We start from the raw sequence: 20,423 nt of genomic DNA, 5'->3' as shown, positions 1-20,423 counted from the left end.
CCTTTCGCTTACTAGAATGTGTTAGTAGTCACTACAAATATTCAGAAAATGAGGCCATGGCCGTGCCATTAAACTTTAATGAACAAAGATAAGCTTTGGTTGAGGACACATTCTCTCCATTCTCTTGACTGTCATTAGTTCGATAGCGTTTCTGAGTTTATTAGCTTTAGTTCGTGGTTCTTTCTTACTCGTGTTTGCTTCCTTTTTGTGTCTTGTCTTTGTCTCATGTGTTTGTGTCTATCTGGTCTCACTGTGTTTTGTCTCCATGACTGTCTGATTTCCCATATCTCTGGGTTTTGCCCTTTTGTCTCCTTAGTCAGTCTAGCCTGATGTTTGATCATCTCTGCTCTCTTTTTTAAGTTCACATTTCTTAGTCTGTCTTAGTGCGTGTGTTACTTCCTGTTTTTTGACAGTCCCTCAATCTCATGTGTTTGATTCTCACTTTTGCTTCCCCTGTCCCGTCAGCTAGATTCTATTCAGGTCTGTTCCTCGGGTGTGTCCACTCTGCCCTAATTTACACCAGAACTTCAGTTAAGCTAAACATCTCATTCTGTATTCCAAAAGCAGAGAATATCCTTTTACTTGAAGCAGCCGTGAGGATATACTGCTGTATATCCTCAGCAATGCTGTTGGTTCTTCAGAGGAAGCTATTTGACCCACATCGTCAGAGAGCAACAGAAAGATTGCATTTTTTTTAACTGTCTTCTTCCATGTTTCTGTGCAGTTTAACACCTCTTCTATGACCATCAATGCCTCTGCTGCTAGAACAAACATTTTTACCTACATGGTGATTAATTCTCCATATTTCACTGATCATTAATCTGACACCAAATCTCTTAAACCCACACATGGATTTTCAATTACACAATGCCAAAGTGACTACAAAGCAGCAACAAGCAAGTAGCATCCACCAGAAGCCACCACAGTGAAAGGGCTGATAACACAGCAGCAGCTGACACATATACGAATGTCCTCACGCTCACATAAAGAACACACATGCCATCTCCTTTCCTCTCCTAATGACGTGTGCTTGAATTTAGTCCTCTTGTGGATCAGCATCTTTAGTGAACCTTCTAAAATCTCTCAGTGTTTCTTTATTTTATTTCAGTGAGCCACCTCACAGATGACAATATGCAGCGTACAATACAGATTGTAACTATCTCTGTGTTTGTCAGGTAAAGAAGCAGATGACACAGCTCTGAAGCAATACATGCAACTGTTATCAGGGAACTAGGCTGCAAAAAATCGCCAGCTTATCAGCTCATTTCTCTGCACACTGGAATTGTGAACATTTTACTATCCTAAGACAAAATTCTCTGCACAAGCAGTGACAGTGTTTCAGAGTTTTGAATAGCAGATCCAGGTTTTAACTGTGCTTTCCTGCAACTCCTTGCCTAATACATATTGCATCATGCCCATAAAAAAATAGCACTTGTTAGTACTTAAAGCTGATTACCTCTATCAGTTGACAGGGAGATCTGAGGAGAGGTCTCTGTCTTCTCAGAAACTCCTGAACTGTCATAGTCAGGATTTTTACTGTCTTTACTGGTCATGGTGCATGGTTTTGATTGGATACATGCTCAGCCTTTGACAGTGCTGAAAAATGGACTGTAATGTACACAGGGCTTATAACTACTTACTCAAAGCACTTCAGTCTTTACCCACACAGTCACACTCTGATGGTTGCAGAGTAATCAAGGCTTTAGACCTTTCTGCAACACAGCCTTAGTGGCTCCTTTCTTTTCCCCTTTTCCTCTCATTTCCCTTTTTTTAGTCCTATGTGTCTGTGTTACGGCCTGTGGCCATAGGAAATCTGTGTTAGCTGCTGTGTTGTGTTTCTTTACTGTGTTTTAAGAATCTCTGCAGGTCCTTCCTCTAATAAAGAGCAGTGGGCTGCTGATTGGACCCCTAACTTGACACGTGCAAATTCACACCTCGATGCGTGTCCAACGCAAATTAAACGCGTGTGAACCGGAAATGTGGGAGGAAGTTGTGCCAGACAGTATCTTTGCAAGATGGCAGCTGTCGAGCTAGCGTTTGAAGAGAGAGTCTCCCTCCTCTATGTACTGTGGAGAGCAGAGCAGCGGTGTTAAGGACGTCCTCACCGTACCTAGGTCCATCAGGTCCTCCAGAGGCGTGAGCAGTTTGATGAGTTTCACCATTTGCTCGTGGAGCTGCGCCTGGATGACGGCCGCTTCCAGCGGTACCACCGTCTGTCCCTCGCCCAGTTTGAGGACCTGCTGTTCCGCGTCGGTCCCACCATCCCACCAACTACAGGCACTCAATCCCACCTGCAGAGCGCCTGTCCGTCTGCCTGCGGTTAGTAAAAGTGTTTAATACGGTAGTCCTTTATTGATACCTGTGCTAATATATGCTAAACTATCATTTATACACTGCTAATATGGATGTGATATGCCGTCGATGTTTACTGAAAGCAAATGGTGGTATGGAGACGACTGTTTGTAATATTTCTAGTGATACTCAAAAGGTCTTATCAAGTCCCGATTTAATTCAATTTATGATTGGTTGTCGGGGCGCGAATTGACGCTGGAGTTCAGATCAACTCGAGCGGTAGACGTGATACGCACGAATGCACAAAATGCAACACAAAAACTGACGTGCGTATTTTTATTCGAGCGTCAAACGCGCCCGACGCACTACTTTGGAACGCGTTTTTGCGTTGCGTCGTCGCGCTTCTTCTTTTTCTTTTTTTTTTGCCTGTCCCATTTGGTTCTTTAGCCGTCAGAATTGTTGTCTGAAGACCAATAAGGAGACCCAATGGATTTATTTTGCCAAATGGATCATCGTGGCATTGCCGTATTGGTCCATTTGATCGATCTTTGTTTTTTATTAAACAAGGGGGCATCCGTGCCACTCTCATGGGAAGGGCTGAGGATCCCCAGACGAGGCGTCACCCAGTAGCCACCGAGCAGAAGCTAGAGGGGGCTGCACCGGCGTGCCCGCCGGCTCCCCAAGGCCCTACCTGTGTGGGTGAGTGTGGTGGAGCGGGAAGAGGGAGGTAGCCGGGGATGGGGAGGAAAAGGAGGGAGGGGAGGATGCCCCTCCCTAGGGCCAGCTCCCCCGCTGACCCCAGTAGGCACCCCCGTCCTCTGATACCCACCAAGGCAAGGGAGTCCAGGCCCATCCAGACCGGGGCCTACGGTAGCACTGCCAAGCCCCACAGGACCCGGGGCAGCCCACCCTACCCCACCGCAGAGGAAACTGTACCCACCCCAACATTCAATCGTCTCCCAGACTACACAAGACAACAGACACCCAGGTTAAGTTTATTCTCCACCTCTCCTATGTCTCTCCCCCACCTGCAGAGTGGACTCCTGCAAGGATGGAACAACCTCCCCGCCAGTTGAAGAGCCCCCCAGTTAGGCCAATGCACAAGAGGCCCCCTGTGCCAGGGCTGAGCCCCCGTGCACCCACCCGCCCACAACCTCGGCGACACACCGACGAGGACTGAAGCCCCCAAGGCCCAGCCAGAGCCCCAGCACGGAGGCGAAGCACCCCCGAACCCCAAACCCCCACGCCTACCCCGGATCCACTCAGGGACAGCCAGGCCACCAGGCCAGTAACCTACGTCCACCAGTACAGATCATCCTCCAGCCCCGCTGCACGCAGCCACGAGGAGAACAACCTCTAAGAGCGACCAGAGCCACTAACCAGGTTATGAACACAACCCCCGGGTTAAGCCCTCCAGGGATAACGCCTCTAGGGGTCCTCCAGGCGCCCTAAGCCCGTCCCAACTCCACATCAACCACAGTAGCTAAGGCGGGACCAAACCACGACCCCCTACCCCCGCTAGGTGATGGAGCCGATCAAAGGAGCCCAGAGGGATTGCTCTAATGTGGTGGCAGAGGCTATATCGAGACTAATGTGATCTATTAGATGGTGTCTATATTGGCTAGAATTAAGATTATTTTTATTTTTCCAGTTCATGAGGACCGTTTTCTTGGCGATGCATAGGGCAGTAAAAACCATGTGGACTGGTTTTTACTGCGCGTAGTCGCGCTTCTGAATTTTCGCGGGACCCGCAATCGCGCGTCGTCGCGCTTTTCCATTGACTTTACATGTAAACCTGGCGCTTTGGTCGCGTCTATCGCGTTCGGTGTGAAAACACCGTTAGGGTTAAGTTAGTTTTCTCTGGCAGGACTTAGTTGGTTTTATTTATTATTTGGCCCGGGTTCACCCTGGAGTTGCGCTTCTTGTCACTTAATAAAATCACCTTTTTTTTTACTCAAAACCGGGTTCGTTGTTTGGCTTGGGAAAAAGGGCAGGTACTTGCTTCTCTCTCCTCATAATCTTATGTGCGTCTCTACATACCTAGACTAGAGGCGTAACAGTCTGTATTCTCTCTACATTTGTTGAGTTCGTTTATAAGAGAAGATGATCCAAACTCAAAATCAGAACGATCAGAACAGTCTTTCTCTGTTAAACCTGTTTCAGGGGTCCCAAGAAAGTGAGACTAGTCTGCCACTCCTCTAATAATAGTTACTGGGCCTATAGGCCATCAGCCTAGCTTATCAAGAGTGCAACATGAGGTCAATTGGAAATGTCTGATCACACAATTGTTACATAGTGAAGGGCAACAAAAAACTTTTACCACATGGGAGAAAATCTCCTGTTTCAGTATCTTCTTTCCGGTTTCCTCGATCTCATCCTGACTTTCCAGGTCCTCCAACATACTCCAGCAATGGACATCTGAAGCTGTGTATTTAAGAATGAAAGCACACACACCTCCCCTCTGTGCCAGGAGCAAGACATTCCTGTCCTATACCACCATGAGTGACGTGACCACATCTGAGTCTTTTCCTCCACAGAACCAAAATAGGTCCACCCTGAAAGAAGTATCTGAGAGGCGTTGAACTAATTCAGAATGTTTATTATTTTATTACCATGCAGGCTGCACGTCACCTACCTCTGTGGCATTATATGAATTCGACATGTGCAATTACCCTCTTAGACCGGTGGTGTGGTCATGTTGGACACCACTGAATACTGAGATCCTAAAACATAACAGTTGGTGTAGGTATGGTTCATATGCAAAGCAATCATAAACTGTAAACATCGAGTTTTCTCTGAGTAAGATGGAAATAGCAACTTCTAGTGACGTTCAGTCTTGTAGCGTCAATGAGACAGTTATCTGTATCAAAATACACGAATCCAAGTCATTTATTTGAGAACTGAAATTCATATCTTTAAAATGAAATCACCGATCTTTGGATTCTAAAAGAAAAAGAAAGAAAAACAACAAACGAAACAAAACAAATAAAAATAGGATACAGCACAACATAAGCTAAGTTAATGTTCAGTGAGAGGGATATTACTTGAATCACTGTCCTAGAATTCGAATTTTGGAATTTGGATTCTGTTCAATGGCAAATGCAGCGAAACAACAGAAACATGTATTTTTGAAAGTTTTTCTGCCGATTTGATCCTTTCTGTCCCATATCAAAATGCCTTTGTTTTTTTCAGGAATATGGCTGTTTTTTTTCCCATGTTGTCCAGTATTGTAAAGTGTATTTCAGCAGCAGTTGTCATCCTCCCTCCTTTTTCTGAAAAAGGTGGCATTCAGAAACATCCAACTAAAATAATTCAGCATAATCAGGAGGGGCAAGAGCTGCAACTAGAGTTGGGGTTCGTGAAGGGATCTTCTTCCCTGCACGGATTTGCTTCTTCCTGCCGTGGTCCCACTTTAGGTGGGCCCATCCAGCACTCAATGTTTCTTTGACCACTTGTACAGTTCCTCTTCCAGTGTCCTCATTCTTCGCATGCAAGGCAGGTATTCTTTATCCACTTGGTGGGCCACATAAAACACATCTTTGGCCTTGCTAAGACATTACAATTTAAAATCTGACAGTTCAAAGACATCCTATAAAAGCTTAAACACATCCAATAAGACACATTATCACATCTGACTTAAGGTAAGAGAGAAAGTAAGAGTCACCCTGTGTTATTAAGACCTTGAAATCAGATAATGTGTTTTAGAAGTCAACTGAATGTGTACATCCAAGGTGACAGTATTAAAAATGTATTACCATAGTAAAAAAGAAAAAGGTAGTGATTCAAACACGGCACGGTCTGTGTTACACATACACAGACAGAATTTCACTCCCCCTCAACACACACACACGCACACACATACTCACACTCCTTGATATAACACTATGCCTCATGGCCTCATCAGATGATGTATGACAAATGAAATCTTTAGCCAAGATGAACTGAGCCAAATTCATTAATAATTTATGTTTGATGGAGCATCTTTAATATTTAGGGCATAATTAATAAGTAGGGGCATTGGTTGCTCTTAGTTGAGGAAATCATGCTCACTGTCAACAACAGATAAATGAGACAGGGAATCCTGTCATCTCACACATTCATATGTACACTTCTACACAAAAACACACAAATAGATGGATGGGACAGGACTGTAGCCCTGTTTACTGTTTGTCAAAGAGTGAGAAATGACCATAAGCATCCATCCATCCATCCCCCCAACTTATCCTTGTCAGGGTCATGGTGGGGCTGGAGCCTATCATAGGGTGAGAAACAGGGTAAATGGCCTGCATTTGTATAGCGCTTTTCTAGTCCATAGGACCCCAAAGCGCTTTACACTACATTCAGTCATCCACCCATTCACACACTGGCGATAGCAAGCTACATTGTAGCCACAGCTGCCCTGGGGCGCACTGACAGAGGCGAGGCTGCCGGACACAGGCGCCACCGGGCCCTCTGACCACCACCAGTAGGCCAACACGGGGTTAGTATCTTGCCCAAGGATATTTGTCATGCAGCCAGGATGCAGCCTGGGATCGAACCACCGACCTTCTGATTAGTGGCTGACCTGCTCTGCCACCTGAGCTACAGCCACCCCAGCCTGGACAGGTCACCAGTCTGCTGCAAGGCTAACACATAGAGACAGACAGCCATCCAAACTCACCCCTACAGACCATATAGAGTCACTAATTAACCTAACCACATGTCTTTGGACTGTGAGAGGAAGCCAGAGTATCTAGAGAGAACCCATGCAAACACTCCACACAGAAAGACCACGGCCAAGTGGTGGAATCGAACTCAGGACCTTCTTGCTGTGAGGGAACAGTGTTAATCTGCGCACCACTGTGCTTAACATAAATGCTCACACCAGTGCTAGATTTTCTCAGACAAACCTGCACACATGCAGCATTGCAGTGTAAGCCATGAGATAAAAATACAGTGCACACACTCACATGCAGTCCCTTGAGTGTATCACTGTGTGCGGTGGCTGGATATTATCAAGGCATAGTAATGACCAATGGTCCCAGATTACACACAGCTTTCTCTAAATAAACCATAATCAGTTTTGGAAACTTCCAGTCTTCCAGTGCAATGCAGTGAGGGTGGAAGGATGGGCAATGGAGTTTAAAAAATTATAATAATATAAGCAGCAACAAAGCTCAGCACTTATCTATTTATCTATCTTGTTTGTTTCTTTTTGGTTTTTGGTGTTCAATTCATTTAGATCAGGTGATCAATATACAGAGTTTATTTAGAAAATAAAATAAACAACAATGCTACACAAAATAAAGCAGAACACACTTCAATATCGCTGTTTCAGTTAAATATCGAAAAGGAGTTTTAGACCTGAGTGCAGCATTGTTGATAACATAACCCTATTAAACAGCCTGAAGCCATGTCAGCATGCAGGGTTCTGCTCTGAAATTATTTGAGTTAGCGAGCAGGACATTCTCTGTTACGCTGGGTAAACAATACTCTTGGAATACCTCAAGGCTCTATTCTGGGCCCTGTTTTATTCTCCCTGCTCATGCATATACATTCGTTTCTAATATTATATGTATACTAGATAAAGTATAAGTTATTATCATATCATCATCACGTTTTTGTGAATCTATAACTTTGCCTCCATACAACGAAGCCAATACCTCCAGTTTTGAAAAGTTTCCTGGTAGTACAGCTTTAAAGTTACAAAAAAACCCTTAAATTATAAGTTGTCTTAGTTAATTTAATCAGTATACAAGCCCTCTCCATCTCCTCCTTCACTTACATCCATTACTTCTCTCTCTTCCTTCATCTTCAACATCCTTTCTCAAGCACCTATGCCTCCTCTGCACATGTCCAAACCATTTCAGTCTAAATTCTCGTCCTTAGCTGTCCCTCTGTTGCACTCATTTCTAATCCACCTTCATCACTCCCAACAAGATCTTAGCTTCTTCAGTTCTGCCAGCTCCACCTGATGCCTTTTTGTCAGTGCCACCATCTAGAAACAGTGTTGTAAACCTTTCCTTTGGCTCTTGCTGCTGTCATTTCCTCTTTGCTTGTTTTGTTTTTACAAATAAACATGTCTGTATTATTTATTATCTTTTAACATGTTTGGTGCTTATCATATTTATGTTTTGTCTTAATTAAAACAATTTTAACTCATTTATGTCACATATATGTTTATATGCATAACTAATGTTCTGCATTTGAAGGTGGTATTTGCAGTGACTAAGCGGATGTTTTAACATTCGTAATCAACATAGAGGGTTACTTTAACGCTTGTAGATTTGTAACTTTACTGAATTAATTGTCCATCAAGCCATGATTATCCAATTCAGGGTCATGGGGGTACTGGAGTCTAACCCTGCTGTTATAGGGTACGCCCAGGTCTGTTGCAAGGCTGTTGAATCAACCATATCATATTAAAAAGAGAGAGAGTGAAAGAAAAGAGAAGGAAAATATACAAGATCTGAAATCCTAACAAATCTGGCAAAACAAGGACAGAGTCTCAATTGTGTTGTGAGTACAATCTATCACTGACTGTAAATATGAGAATGAACAGATATCACCACTCTGTACTCAATAAACAGCAACCAGTGTAAGATGCAGCTGTTACAAAGCTGCCATCCTCCACATCAGAGGCTAACATTCAAACCAGGTCACGTTTTATATCCACAGCTAGTAAACACACACACACACACACACACACACACACACACACACACACACACACACACACACACACACACACACACACTATTACAAGTTTAAGGACACTTGCTTTTATTCATACAGTTCTCAGCTGATGGCATCTCAGCTTCAGACATCATGCAGCTCCAGGAAGGCTGCCTTATATAGTGTTTACCACACACTGAACATAAACACTGCCTACAAGTCAGTAAGCACTCTGAATACTTAATTCATAAAGTTGCTATCTCCATGCTTATTGGGGTCATCAGATTGTTGAGCTTTCCCTTGAAATATAAAGGACACTGAGAGCTTCTTCTGTTCTTAGCTGACACTAAGAAAACACCTATTTATACACTTTCTAATATGTATAAAACCCAAGACTAAGAAAACTGGTATGGTACAGGAGTTTAATGTGTTTTTCTTTTTTTAAATTTTACAACTTTTTCAGTTTTTCATGTTTGGTCTGTCTCTTTGACTCTTTCCTGTTCCCCCTCAGGTTCTGATTTAAGCAAGGCCTTTCCAAGTCTGCTCTGTAATGAAGACGAGTGAGCAATTTTTTCATTGCTTTTTACTCATAAAACAAATATTTTTAGACAATTATAAGTTGTTGGGGTTTTTTTAACTGATTTTGAGAAGAGAATTTTCTCTTCATTGATCAGCCAGCGCCACAGCATCCTCCACTTTGTCCGTTACTCTTGTAGGGTAACTATCCCGTAGCCCAACTCTCTGTTCAACTGTCAGGCCGAAAAAAATATTTGGCCACATTAAGAAAAAATATATAGTTCATCATTTTGAGAATAAAGTCAATCCACTGTCCACTGTCTTTTATATGTCATTTCTGGACTTTGGATTTTCGTCCACTGAAGGGGTTGTTTGTAACCTCAGGTGAAGTTTACTGAACATTTACTGTGACATCCATAGGACCACCGTGTAAGGGCTATTTATAGCCCAAATCTGGACCCTTTTCAAACTCAGACTGATTTTAGATGTCATTTTTACACTGCTTGTAAAGCCTCTGTAGTGACTGTTTCCAGAGCGTGGAGGACATGTTTTCTGTAGGCCCATCAGTGCCAATTTTTCTGTAGCTTTATTCACACTTTTGTATGTGTCTATCGCTGTCATCTGCGGCTGAGACAATCAAATAAAGTTCTTGGAAAACGATCTGGAACAGTATGCCACCCTCTAATATGGAACTAGTCTACATGTCTTCAGCTTGTTCAGAGTGCTGCAGCCCGACTCTTCACAGGACACGTAAATGCGACCATATTTCCCCAGTTTTGGCTTCTTTACATTCTAGAATTGATTTTAAGACTGGTTTAGACTGTTAGGTCAGCTGATAAGTTGCTTCTAGTTGTTCCTTGAAGCAGACTGAAACACAGAGGAGACCGGGCCTTTGTTCCACAGTTTAGGCGCAGCAATCGCAGTCTGCCTCTTCAAATTAGGATCTTTCCAACACTCAACATTTTTAAATCCCATCTGTAAACACATCTTTACTCTTTAGCTTTTAATTGTGAGTTTGGTGCTGTTCTCTTTGTGTGTGTTTGTTTTACTTTTTACTTTGTACAGCACTTTGGTCAACCTGTGCTGTTTTCAAATGTGCTTATAAATAAATTGATTGTTTTCATACACAACCTACTCCAGAGATCTACAATGGCGCCGGGATTAATAGAGAATATGTCTGTGAAGGTTCTCAGTCATCCAGGTCATCGTAGTCAAAGGAGCTTGCAAAGAAAAGCGTCTGGACTTCTTTAAGTTGCTTGAAGACGTTTCACCTCTCATCCGAGAAACTTCTTCAGTTCTAAGGTCAAATGGTGGAGAGTCCCAGATATAAACCTAGTGGGAGTTTCCCCCCACAGAGGGACAAAAGGACCCCCTGATGATCCTCTAATCGCCTGAGCCAAGGTGTGAAACTGGGTGTGGGTCCCAATCAGCCAGAGTTTCGGGTGAGTTCATTGTGAAACCTGGCCCCACCTTATCATGCGAATTCCTGAGGTCAGATGGCCCAGGATGTGAGTGGGCATTAAGGCGTCTGGGAAGGGATCTCAAAACTGGATTATAGATGGCAGAGAGTTGGTGTCGTAAACCCCGCCTCTGTTCAAAGATGGTCGCTCACAGTGGACATAGATGCTTCTTTCACTCCTCTTTCAAACCATCTGTCCTCTCTGTCCAAAATGTGAACATTGGCATCCTCGAAAGAGTGTCCTTTATCCTTAAGATGCAGATGGACTGCTGAGTCTTGACCTTAGAACTGAAAAAGCTTGAAATATCTTCAAGCAACTTAAAGAAGTCCAGACACTTTTCTTTGCAAGCTCCTTTGACCATTAATACAGAAGCATCTGTGTCTGAAAGAGTCCAGGTTTTTTATTGGAAAATATCAGTGGCAGCAAAACATGGCTAGAAACCACTGGACAAAATATAATGCACCAGAAAGCCCTGAAGTCTTGATCATCTCACTGAAACACAAACTGGAGGACAAGTAAAGAGTTGCTAAAAAATATCAATAAAACAAAGACAACACGCTCCCCAAGCCTACCTCAGAGCATGAGTGAAAGGCATATAACTGAAGCCATACCGGCTCAGAGTCACCCAGTTTAACATGGTTCACGTCAGGTTTTGAGGAACCAGGAGCTGCTGCTTAGAACTGGGTTACTGGATCGAAAAGGTTTAAGTAGACAAGGGATAAAAATAAGGAACTGTTGGAATGCTATTACACAGGAATTGATGTGGGAACAGGATATGGGACCTACGAATTCTTTTAAGATAAGATAAGATAAGATAGAACTTTATTAATCCCTCGGGTGGGTTCCTCTGGGAAATTCGACTTCCAAAAAGCACAGCAACGACCGAAGTTACAGTTACAGAATTGTTATATATATATATATATATATATATATATATATATATACACACACACACACACACACACACACACACACATATATAAATACAGAGACAAATATAAATAAAATATACAAAGGGGATAAATAGAATAAATAGGAATAAAAAATAAAAATACAAGTGAATTGCACATTTCAAGTATTGAGTCTATTGCACTGTTGACTATTTACAAAAAGTAAAATAAAACATCCAACATCTAGAGTGTTTCATCATCCAGAAGATGCAACTGCTATTACAACACAAATGCTATGGCGAGGGGTAGCCAAGATGTCAGGTCAAGGGTGAGATATCATTATCTTCGCCCGCTGAGATTTGGTATCAAGTCCCAAGAACGACTGGTACAATGAAGGCGTTGAGCCAACCTAAAATTGAAGACAAACTGGAAAACTGGAAACCTGGACCCTCCGTGGCCTACTACAGACTACAGGTAACTTCTGAGAGGCTACTAGAAGATGTGATTGCAGCATTATGGACTATCCCTATTGTGATCCTCACTAAAACCAACCAGCTGATCTATACCAGGAGACTAGAGGCCAAGATAAAGGCAGCATGGAGGGAAGTTAGCCCACTATTGGAGCCACAGAAAGGTGTGACAAAGAAAGGGATGCCCACGAAGTATAGCAAGCGGTCTATCAGTTCTAGCTGATTCTGTTCAGCAAGGTTACCACAGTAATTTTTCTGAACAGGATCCAGTAACTGTCACAGTGGCAGACATCCAGGACAGAGTCTCCAGTATGAAAAGTTGGACAGCACCAGGCCCTGACATGATTCACAGCTACTGGCTAAAGAAGCTAACAGCACTGCATTAGTGTCATGAATGTGAATTCATGGATTTTTTTTTCACATTCTGTCTCTCACAGTTGAAGTGTACCTCTGGTGCAAATTACTGACCTCTGTCATCATTTTAAGTGGGGGAACTTGCACAATCGGTGGCTGACTAAATACTTTTTTGCCCCACTGTAGATACCCCTAAGACAAGTCACATAAGGCACATAAGTGATACATGTAGCTATACCAAGTGATACCAGTATCAGGAAAAAGAAACAAGAAAAGCTTGAGAAATAACAAGGGCTGAGAGATGGGCTGGAGAGGAGGGAGAATGGAGGGTGAAGGCAGCAGTGGTCTCCATACTACTTTGAGCACTCGGGCAGTGACCTCAAAATTGACTGGCTCCAGCAGATGACATCCAAGATGTCCATTAAAGTCTGGTCCTATCACCACTCTCTACCAAGCTTTACAACTTCATCCACAATTTCGCATAACTGACATCCAACCCTTGATCTGACTGAAAAAGATTTTTATCACCCAGCTTTAAACTCCTGATCCTGTCAGATGATCTCTTCATCTCCAAAACAGTATATACATACTTCAAGATTTCCCTTACTACATTTTCCTTCCTATCTGCATCATAGTAGAACAGCTTGAATGCATGATCTTTCTGTCCTTCCACCTGGACAGACAATTGATCTACATTCCTTCACTCCATCACATCAGCCAACTCACTTCCTTTGCCAGTCTTAGTCTCTGTATTTAAAGTCTCTACTCTGACCTCCACACTCATTCTTTCTTTCTTTCTTGCTGCCTCCAAATACCCCTCTCCACACTCTCCTTTTCCTTTGTGTTAGCCAGGTGTAGCACAGTTTCTGTCAGCACCCTGCTGTAGGAGTTTGTTGTTAACCCAGGGCCTGACCAATCCGATATGGAAATCTCATTCTTGATGACTCAAATGTATAATTTGGCCAAGATGTATGCTCTTCCTCACATAACACTCCTGATTTATCTGAGCTTAGGAGTACACAGGCATGGTGCCATAGTATAAATGTTCTAGCAGGAGAATGAATGGCTGCCAATGGAACTGGGTCACTTGTGTTTATTGATTATGTGACTGCTCATAGAAGTGAATCTGAAGTGTACAGATTTACACTGGTTTACCGGATGCTGTAAAACCGATCAGATGGCCTTTAAAGTGCACACGGATAATGATCCACACAAACTCCAAAAGCAACCCAGGAGTTTCTTAAGGAAAATAAATGTGATATTCTTCAGGTGGGGTTTTGTTGTCCATGGCTCTAGACTTCAGGCAGACATTGACCACAAAGGAGAATAAATGGCTGAATGGCTGCCACATCAGCCAACTCACTTCATATTAAATAGAAGCCTTATTTTTAACAGTATGTTACCTTTTTTATTATTATTATTATTTTTGCTGACCCCATAAATGGGGGGCTATGTATAAAACTGGTTATCAGAAAATAAGCTAAAAATCAAACATGGCACATCCAACTGCCAACAATACTGGCAGTGAGATGGGGTATTTCTACACTCACTAATTCTTTTTTGATTCTTCAGTTTAAAATTAGAGATTTAAAATGGGGAATATTAACGTTTTTTAAAATACAGTGATAAGAACCGTATTGCTAATGTTATTTGATATTGTCCAACCCATAGCTCAAAGTGGGAATAAAGAAAAAAAAACCTTGCTATGACATAAAAACAAAATATTCACTAGCTGATCGTTTTCCTCTGTGGCTTCAATCCTGCCCACCATTACATCAGGATCTTACATAAGAGCCACAATCAAACATGTCCAGAGGGACAGCAGAACAGCAACACAAACGGAAACAGTCACTAGCTCTGTTTTTACCTACAAGCTCCTGCACTCTCACAGGAATGACAGGCAGCCAATTAGGCCTGAATGAACATGCAGAAAAACACTGAAAGAAATAAAGTAAAAGATCATTTGTGGCCCGAGGCTGGCATTGCATGGATGGTGAAAGATTAATGCTGCCCTTCTGAAGAACTAAAGGGTCTAAAGGGACGGAGAAAGTGACTTTTTTTCTCCTCTGAAGCACTAGTAAAAAAAGGGGGGTTCTGACACAGCTCCAGGCGACAGCACAAAGAAGCAGAGAATGGCCAAGGAGGAAGGAATCACAAAGAGGAAGTCAAACATATTGCAATGCCAGTGACACAGAAGTGCTTTCACATTGAAACACAGGTTTCTCTTGTACTCATTGTTTTATAAGTCTTAGCAAAATATATCACAGGTCACCTAAATGTGCTCGTTGAACAACCACACTTTCTCTATGCAGTCCACACTAATAATGGTAACAATTTAATAATAAACAACAAAAGTTTTCCACCCAATACCTGGGTCCCATCAGGTCCCTCTTGTTTTGAAACTAATTGCCTATGACATCAACTTTACATCATAAAGCAAGAAATTGCCATCTACTGCCTGCATTTATAAAATGGCAGCATCTTGTTATAGACATGTAACCCCGGGGACATTTAGTAACTCAGAGCATTTGGAGTGATCTAAACACCCAAACCACTACTTGAGATGTTGTTGGAAAAAAGATACAGACTGTTACCTTCATTTTGCAGCTTTTTGATTTTGTTTTTTAAATATCCAGATTTTCCACTGCAGGTGAGACAACAATGCCTCACACATTCCTCACCAAAAACTCAAAGCAAAAGTAGATCACGGAGAAACACACCTGAGTATGCCCAGTAAGTCTCTTCAGGGGTGGCTCTTCGAAGTCGTATCTCACCAGTTCTTTGCAAACCTTGGATAGGGCCTTCTGACTCAGCTTGGCTTCCTGTCAACGCTGTGGAAGAGAAGAACACAGGAACAGGCAGGTGAGCATAAACAGCTTAAGGAGCACCATCCGGATTCCAGCTGGGGAGGATGACAAGACAGCTCTGTCCTCAGCTACCCTCCACACAAACTGTCTAGTAGCCACACAGGGAACAAAATTCAACAATGAAGGAAAACTATGCTGTGGAACTTAAAACTGTCCCTGCCAGCAGTGAAATATTCCAGCAATCGGTGTTTTCACATCATGTGATAGTGTTGAAAAATCTAAATGTGTGCCCTTTCTTTTGATATATATAATAATAAAATAAAGATATTTGGGGAGATCTTGAATGATTAATGATTAATAAAAAATAATTAAATAAATAAAATACAAAGGAAAAAAGTGTACAGGATAGTCTATACTGTATACATTCCCAAATTTAGTTGCATATTTTCATTACTTCACTCTCTCTCCAGTTCCTCAACGTCCTCAGTCTTTAACAGGTCCAGAAGCATCTTCCAAATGTCAAAAAATTCTGATGATCTTTTCCTAACCGCATAGGTCAGTTTCTCAAGAACTAAACTTGATAATACATTGTTGAACCATTGGTCAAAAGAGGGGCCACCAACTTTCTTCCAGCATATTGCAATACAACGTTTGGCCTGGAATAAGCAAAGGTCAACCATCTTTCTCTCCGTCTGAGCTAAATTACATTCATCTGAATAAATGCCTAAAATACAGACCTTAGGACTTAATGGGACAGGGGAAGATGTGATCTGAGAAATATATTTTAACACTGAGCACCAAAAGTTTTGAATCTTTTCACACTCCCACAAACAGTGGTACAATGGACCCTTGTGATCGGTACCCTTATAACATATGTCCAATACATTAGGATCTAATTTATTTAGTTTTGCAGGGGAGGCATATGTTTCCATTATCCAGTTAAATTGAATCATTCTCAATCGGGTGTTGATGGTTTGGGTGTGTGTCTCTATTTTACTCCACTCGATGGATGAAGTATCTTCTTGTAAGTCTTGTATCCACTCCTGTCTCTTATTGTCTGAGGTGTCTCTATGCTTCTCAACCAACATGTTATAAAACTGAGTGAGCAGTCTTTTCCAAAACAATTTTTTGTAACAAGCGTTTCTAGGATGGAAAATGGGGGCTGTTGCATTGAATTATTCAATCGAACCAGAATAAAGCTTCTACGTTGTAGATATTTGAAGAAGTGTTTCTGAGGCACATCAAACTTTGCCCTCAACTCGCTGAATGACATAAGATTATGATCCTTATATACATCTTGTATTTTCACTATGCCCTTATGCAACCATATTTTAAAACCCATGTCCTTATGTGCCGGAGTAAAGAGCTCATTATCCCTGATTGGGGAAAAACAGGATAATGAAACATGGAATCATCCAGTATATTTTGAACTATGTGCCAAACCACAATAGAATTTTTTACAAGTGAGATAAGTGACGGAAGTGACGGACAAGGTAAGTGACTCATGTTGTAGCTGATGTCAGACGCCGGAGATTTTGGCGGAAAATTAAAGCGAATGGTAGTTTACATTTGAACAAATTCCTTTAAGCTTCAGTATTACCAAATATCAATTATCTTATAACTAACAACATTTGTCTAAATCATCTCCAACACCGTGGAGAACAACGATTACAAGCACTGATCGATGTAATCTTACATCGATCAGTGCTTTCAGGATCTCGTGATGAAGAAGGCTCAGAGTGCATCTTCCCCGGCCAAACCTGACACGCCGTCGTCGAAAAGACTTCGCCCGGCAGATTCCCCCGGCACAACATCGCCAGCCGTCAAAGATATTGCCGACATACTGGAGTCAATCGACAAACGATTGTACAGTTTCGACGCAAGGCTGTCCTTAGTGGAGATTCTTCACCGGGAATTTAAATTCTTGCGAGAATCCCTGGAGTTCAGCCAGCAGCAGGTGGAAACGCTTGCTGCTGAAAATGCCACGCTAAGGGAGTCGGTGAAATGTCTCACAGATAATGTTACCCAGCTCAATAGAGAAAATAAAAAAATAAAAGAAACAGTTATCGATCTACAAGCTCGTAGCATGCGTGACAATCTGGTATTTTCTGGTATTCCAGAAGCCTTTGATAGACTGCATCGCATCGGCCCCATGCGGGCTGTGACCAGGAGACCACGTCCTATTGTGGCCAAATTCGGCCACTTCAAACAAAAGGAGCAGGTGAAAAGCCGTGGCAGAGAATTAAAAGGAACGGACTTCAGCGTGAACGACCAGTTCCCAAAAGAGATCCTGGAACGACGCAGGGTCCTCTTCCCAATCCGACGCGGCTTCATCCAGAAGGGCTCCCACGCTGTGGACCGGCTCTACATGGATGGACAGCTTTACCGCGACCCCGGCATCACTCCGTGGCTGTATTAACCTCCTACCTTCTTAACCAGATAAGAATCAGCTACACCCTTTAACTATCCACTCACACTAACTTGCATTAACTTAACATTAACATCTGTTTAACTTACCAGTATCAAATCGCATCTTAAAGTGTGATTTCATAGCAGAATTAACACCGTCACTCTCCGTCAGTGATTTAATTGGAATGTTTCCGGGTTTTTTTCCTTCTCGTTTTTCTTTCCTCTTTTCCCCCTCTTGTTTTTATGCTGCTCACTCTTGTCCTTGGTTTCTTTCTTTATTTCTTTCACTGCTTTGATCACCTGCTTCCACACTCATCCACAAACAACATCCTTTATTTCCACACATACGCACAGCACGATCACGCACAGTCATGCGCTCAACGGCAGCACATTTACATCAGTCAGACAGCGCACACAGTCATATAAGATACACACACTTAAGCCAAGCCTACTCATATTAGTAACTATGCACGCACATAGTCAGACTCAGGGAGCATCTCGCCACGCATTCTTTCTCTCTCTCCTTCTCTTTATTTATGAAAAAGTGACGTATTCTCTCCACCTGTCTAAGCGACGCACACAGCATACATCCCTAGTTATACACAGACATCTATGGGTGCACTAAGGTTTGTTACATGGAATGTAAATGGAGCTGGCTCCAGAGAAAAGAGGTTAAAAATATTTAACCAACTCAAAAAACTACAGGCAGATGTTGTCCTTTTACAAGAGACCCACAGACCTCGTAGAGGTTCCAATGAACTTAAAACACCTGAGTTTCCTAATGTGTTCTCAGCTTGTTATAATTCTAGACAAAGGGGAGTAGCAATTTTAATACATAAAAATATTAATTTCACAGTACTCGATACAGTTATAGATCCAGAGGGCAGATTCTTAATCATTAAACTATCTATACTTGATAAAAAGCTATGTATTGCAAGTGTATATGGTCCAAATGTTGATGATCCCTCATTCTTTCACGGTTTTTTCAGTGCACTCTCTGAACACTTAGATGGCACACTTGTTCTTGGAGGCGACCTCAACCTTGGACTAAATGAAGACATGGATACCCAGATAGCAAGGAGACATTGAACAGATGTTGATTTTCCATCTGAACCATCAGAATCGTCAGGATTGAAATGTCAACACAAAACCAATGTTGAAACAACATTGAAATACTGATGAACCTGACACTGACATTGAAATAACATTGATTCACTGTTGTTCTGTCATCGTTGATTGTTGATCTATTTATAGTTGACAAGGTGACAACAATCACGTTGAAAAACCATCGATTTATGGTTGAGCGGGAAATTAAAGCTGCAACCACTTGGACTATTCCGCAGCACCCCTATCACATTGGTACATCCCTCCAGGTAACCATTGTCTTGTACAGTAGAGCGGGACATTAGATTTACTCTCAGCGGAATTGACCGGAGAAGGTATCAGTTCATGCACTGCACTGGCCTGCACCACGATTAGTATAAGGTAAGAATGAATGACTTTTGTTCTATTCGTTATTTCCACGGTTGCATTTGAATAACAGTAAAAAAAACAAAACAAACTTGTTAATGTAAAGTTTCGGATAAAATGTGGGAGCCCGAAATTGTGTCTACTTTCATCTTACAATCCGGCAACAAATAAATTGCACTGCGAACAAAGTCTATCAACAAAGAAAACATTTTCGTTTCATACTTTTCCGTTATATTCCCTTACAAAGCTAGCTTTAACGCTTCGAGGGTTCCTTTGTTCTTGCCGTCGCCTCGGCGCTTGACCCAGACTTTCACTCTGTAGTTGCTTTTTAGCATAGTACTACAAAAAAATTGTAAATCTGTGATAAACGTAAAGGTACTGTATAAATGTGTTCAATGACTTTGTTACTTTTAATGATTGGTGAGCACCCGCTTCGATTCGCACTCAATTCAGACTTTACGTTCCACGCTGAAAACTTTTTGAAAACTGAGATTTTCCGTTTTCGTTTTAAAAAATAATCCCGTCCACACGTAAAGGCAGAAATGAAGGCAAACGCTGCTAGGAACATGCCAAAGCAACAGGTGGCGCTATATTCCTAACCGTGTAGAAATGTTGGCCAATCAGAAGTCTAGAGGCCTCGGTGGGAAATGGTAAACAAAGATGGGGCATAGAAGCAGAACCGAGTTGTATGTGTGGACGGAGAGGAACTGTGTGTGTATATGTAAGCATGTAAACACTGCAGAGAGAACAATTAACAGTAACAGTATTGTAGAAATTCATTTCACCGAAACAATAACGTGGCGCACAGTGTGACGGCAAAAAAGGCGCACACCTTTGACGCTGCGTTTTTTCTGTTTTTCTCGTCCACACGTAAATGCAAAAAACGGAGTTTTAGAAAATAGCTTCTCTGAGCCGTCTTTGTATCTAGTTTTCCCTCTTTATTGACATTGTTCCCTTTTCCCCTCTTTTTTACAGATCTGATTTGGTAACTACCATCCACCCATCGATAAGTAAGAAGCTCACGTCCTCAAATTCCTAGTGTTAAACAATTTGCTTATTTTGGCTATTTCCAAATATAGCACTATTTGTTTAATCTGATAT

The 20,423-nt window shown here is 42.1% G+C and overlaps 1 protein-coding gene across 1 annotated transcript in view; it reads right to left on the bottom strand.

Moving 5' to 3' along the window:
- Nucleotides 1–20,423, bottom strand: part of LOC146573573 (receptor-type tyrosine-protein phosphatase gamma-like) — a 368,884-nt gene that overhangs the window by 236,033 nt on the left and 112,428 nt on the right. The window contains exon 2 of the mRNA XM_085272820.1: nt 15,357–15,467. Coding sequence (XP_085128946.1) covers nt 15,357–15,467 — 111 coding nt within the window. The remainder of the gene's footprint in view (nt 1–15,356; nt 15,468–20,423) is intronic.

This window comes from Mchenga conophoros, linkage group LG5 (genome assembly GCF_057382185.1).
Source record: "Mchenga conophoros isolate Kocher_MC1m ecotype Shallow Benthic linkage group LG5, M_conophoros_male_GT1.1, whole genome shotgun sequence".
NCBI classification, from domain to species: domain Eukaryota; kingdom Metazoa; phylum Chordata; class Actinopteri; order Cichliformes; family Cichlidae; genus Mchenga; species Mchenga conophoros.
The sequence above is the reverse complement of the archived record's forward strand: the minus strand, read 5'-3'. Positions and strand labels throughout refer to the sequence as shown.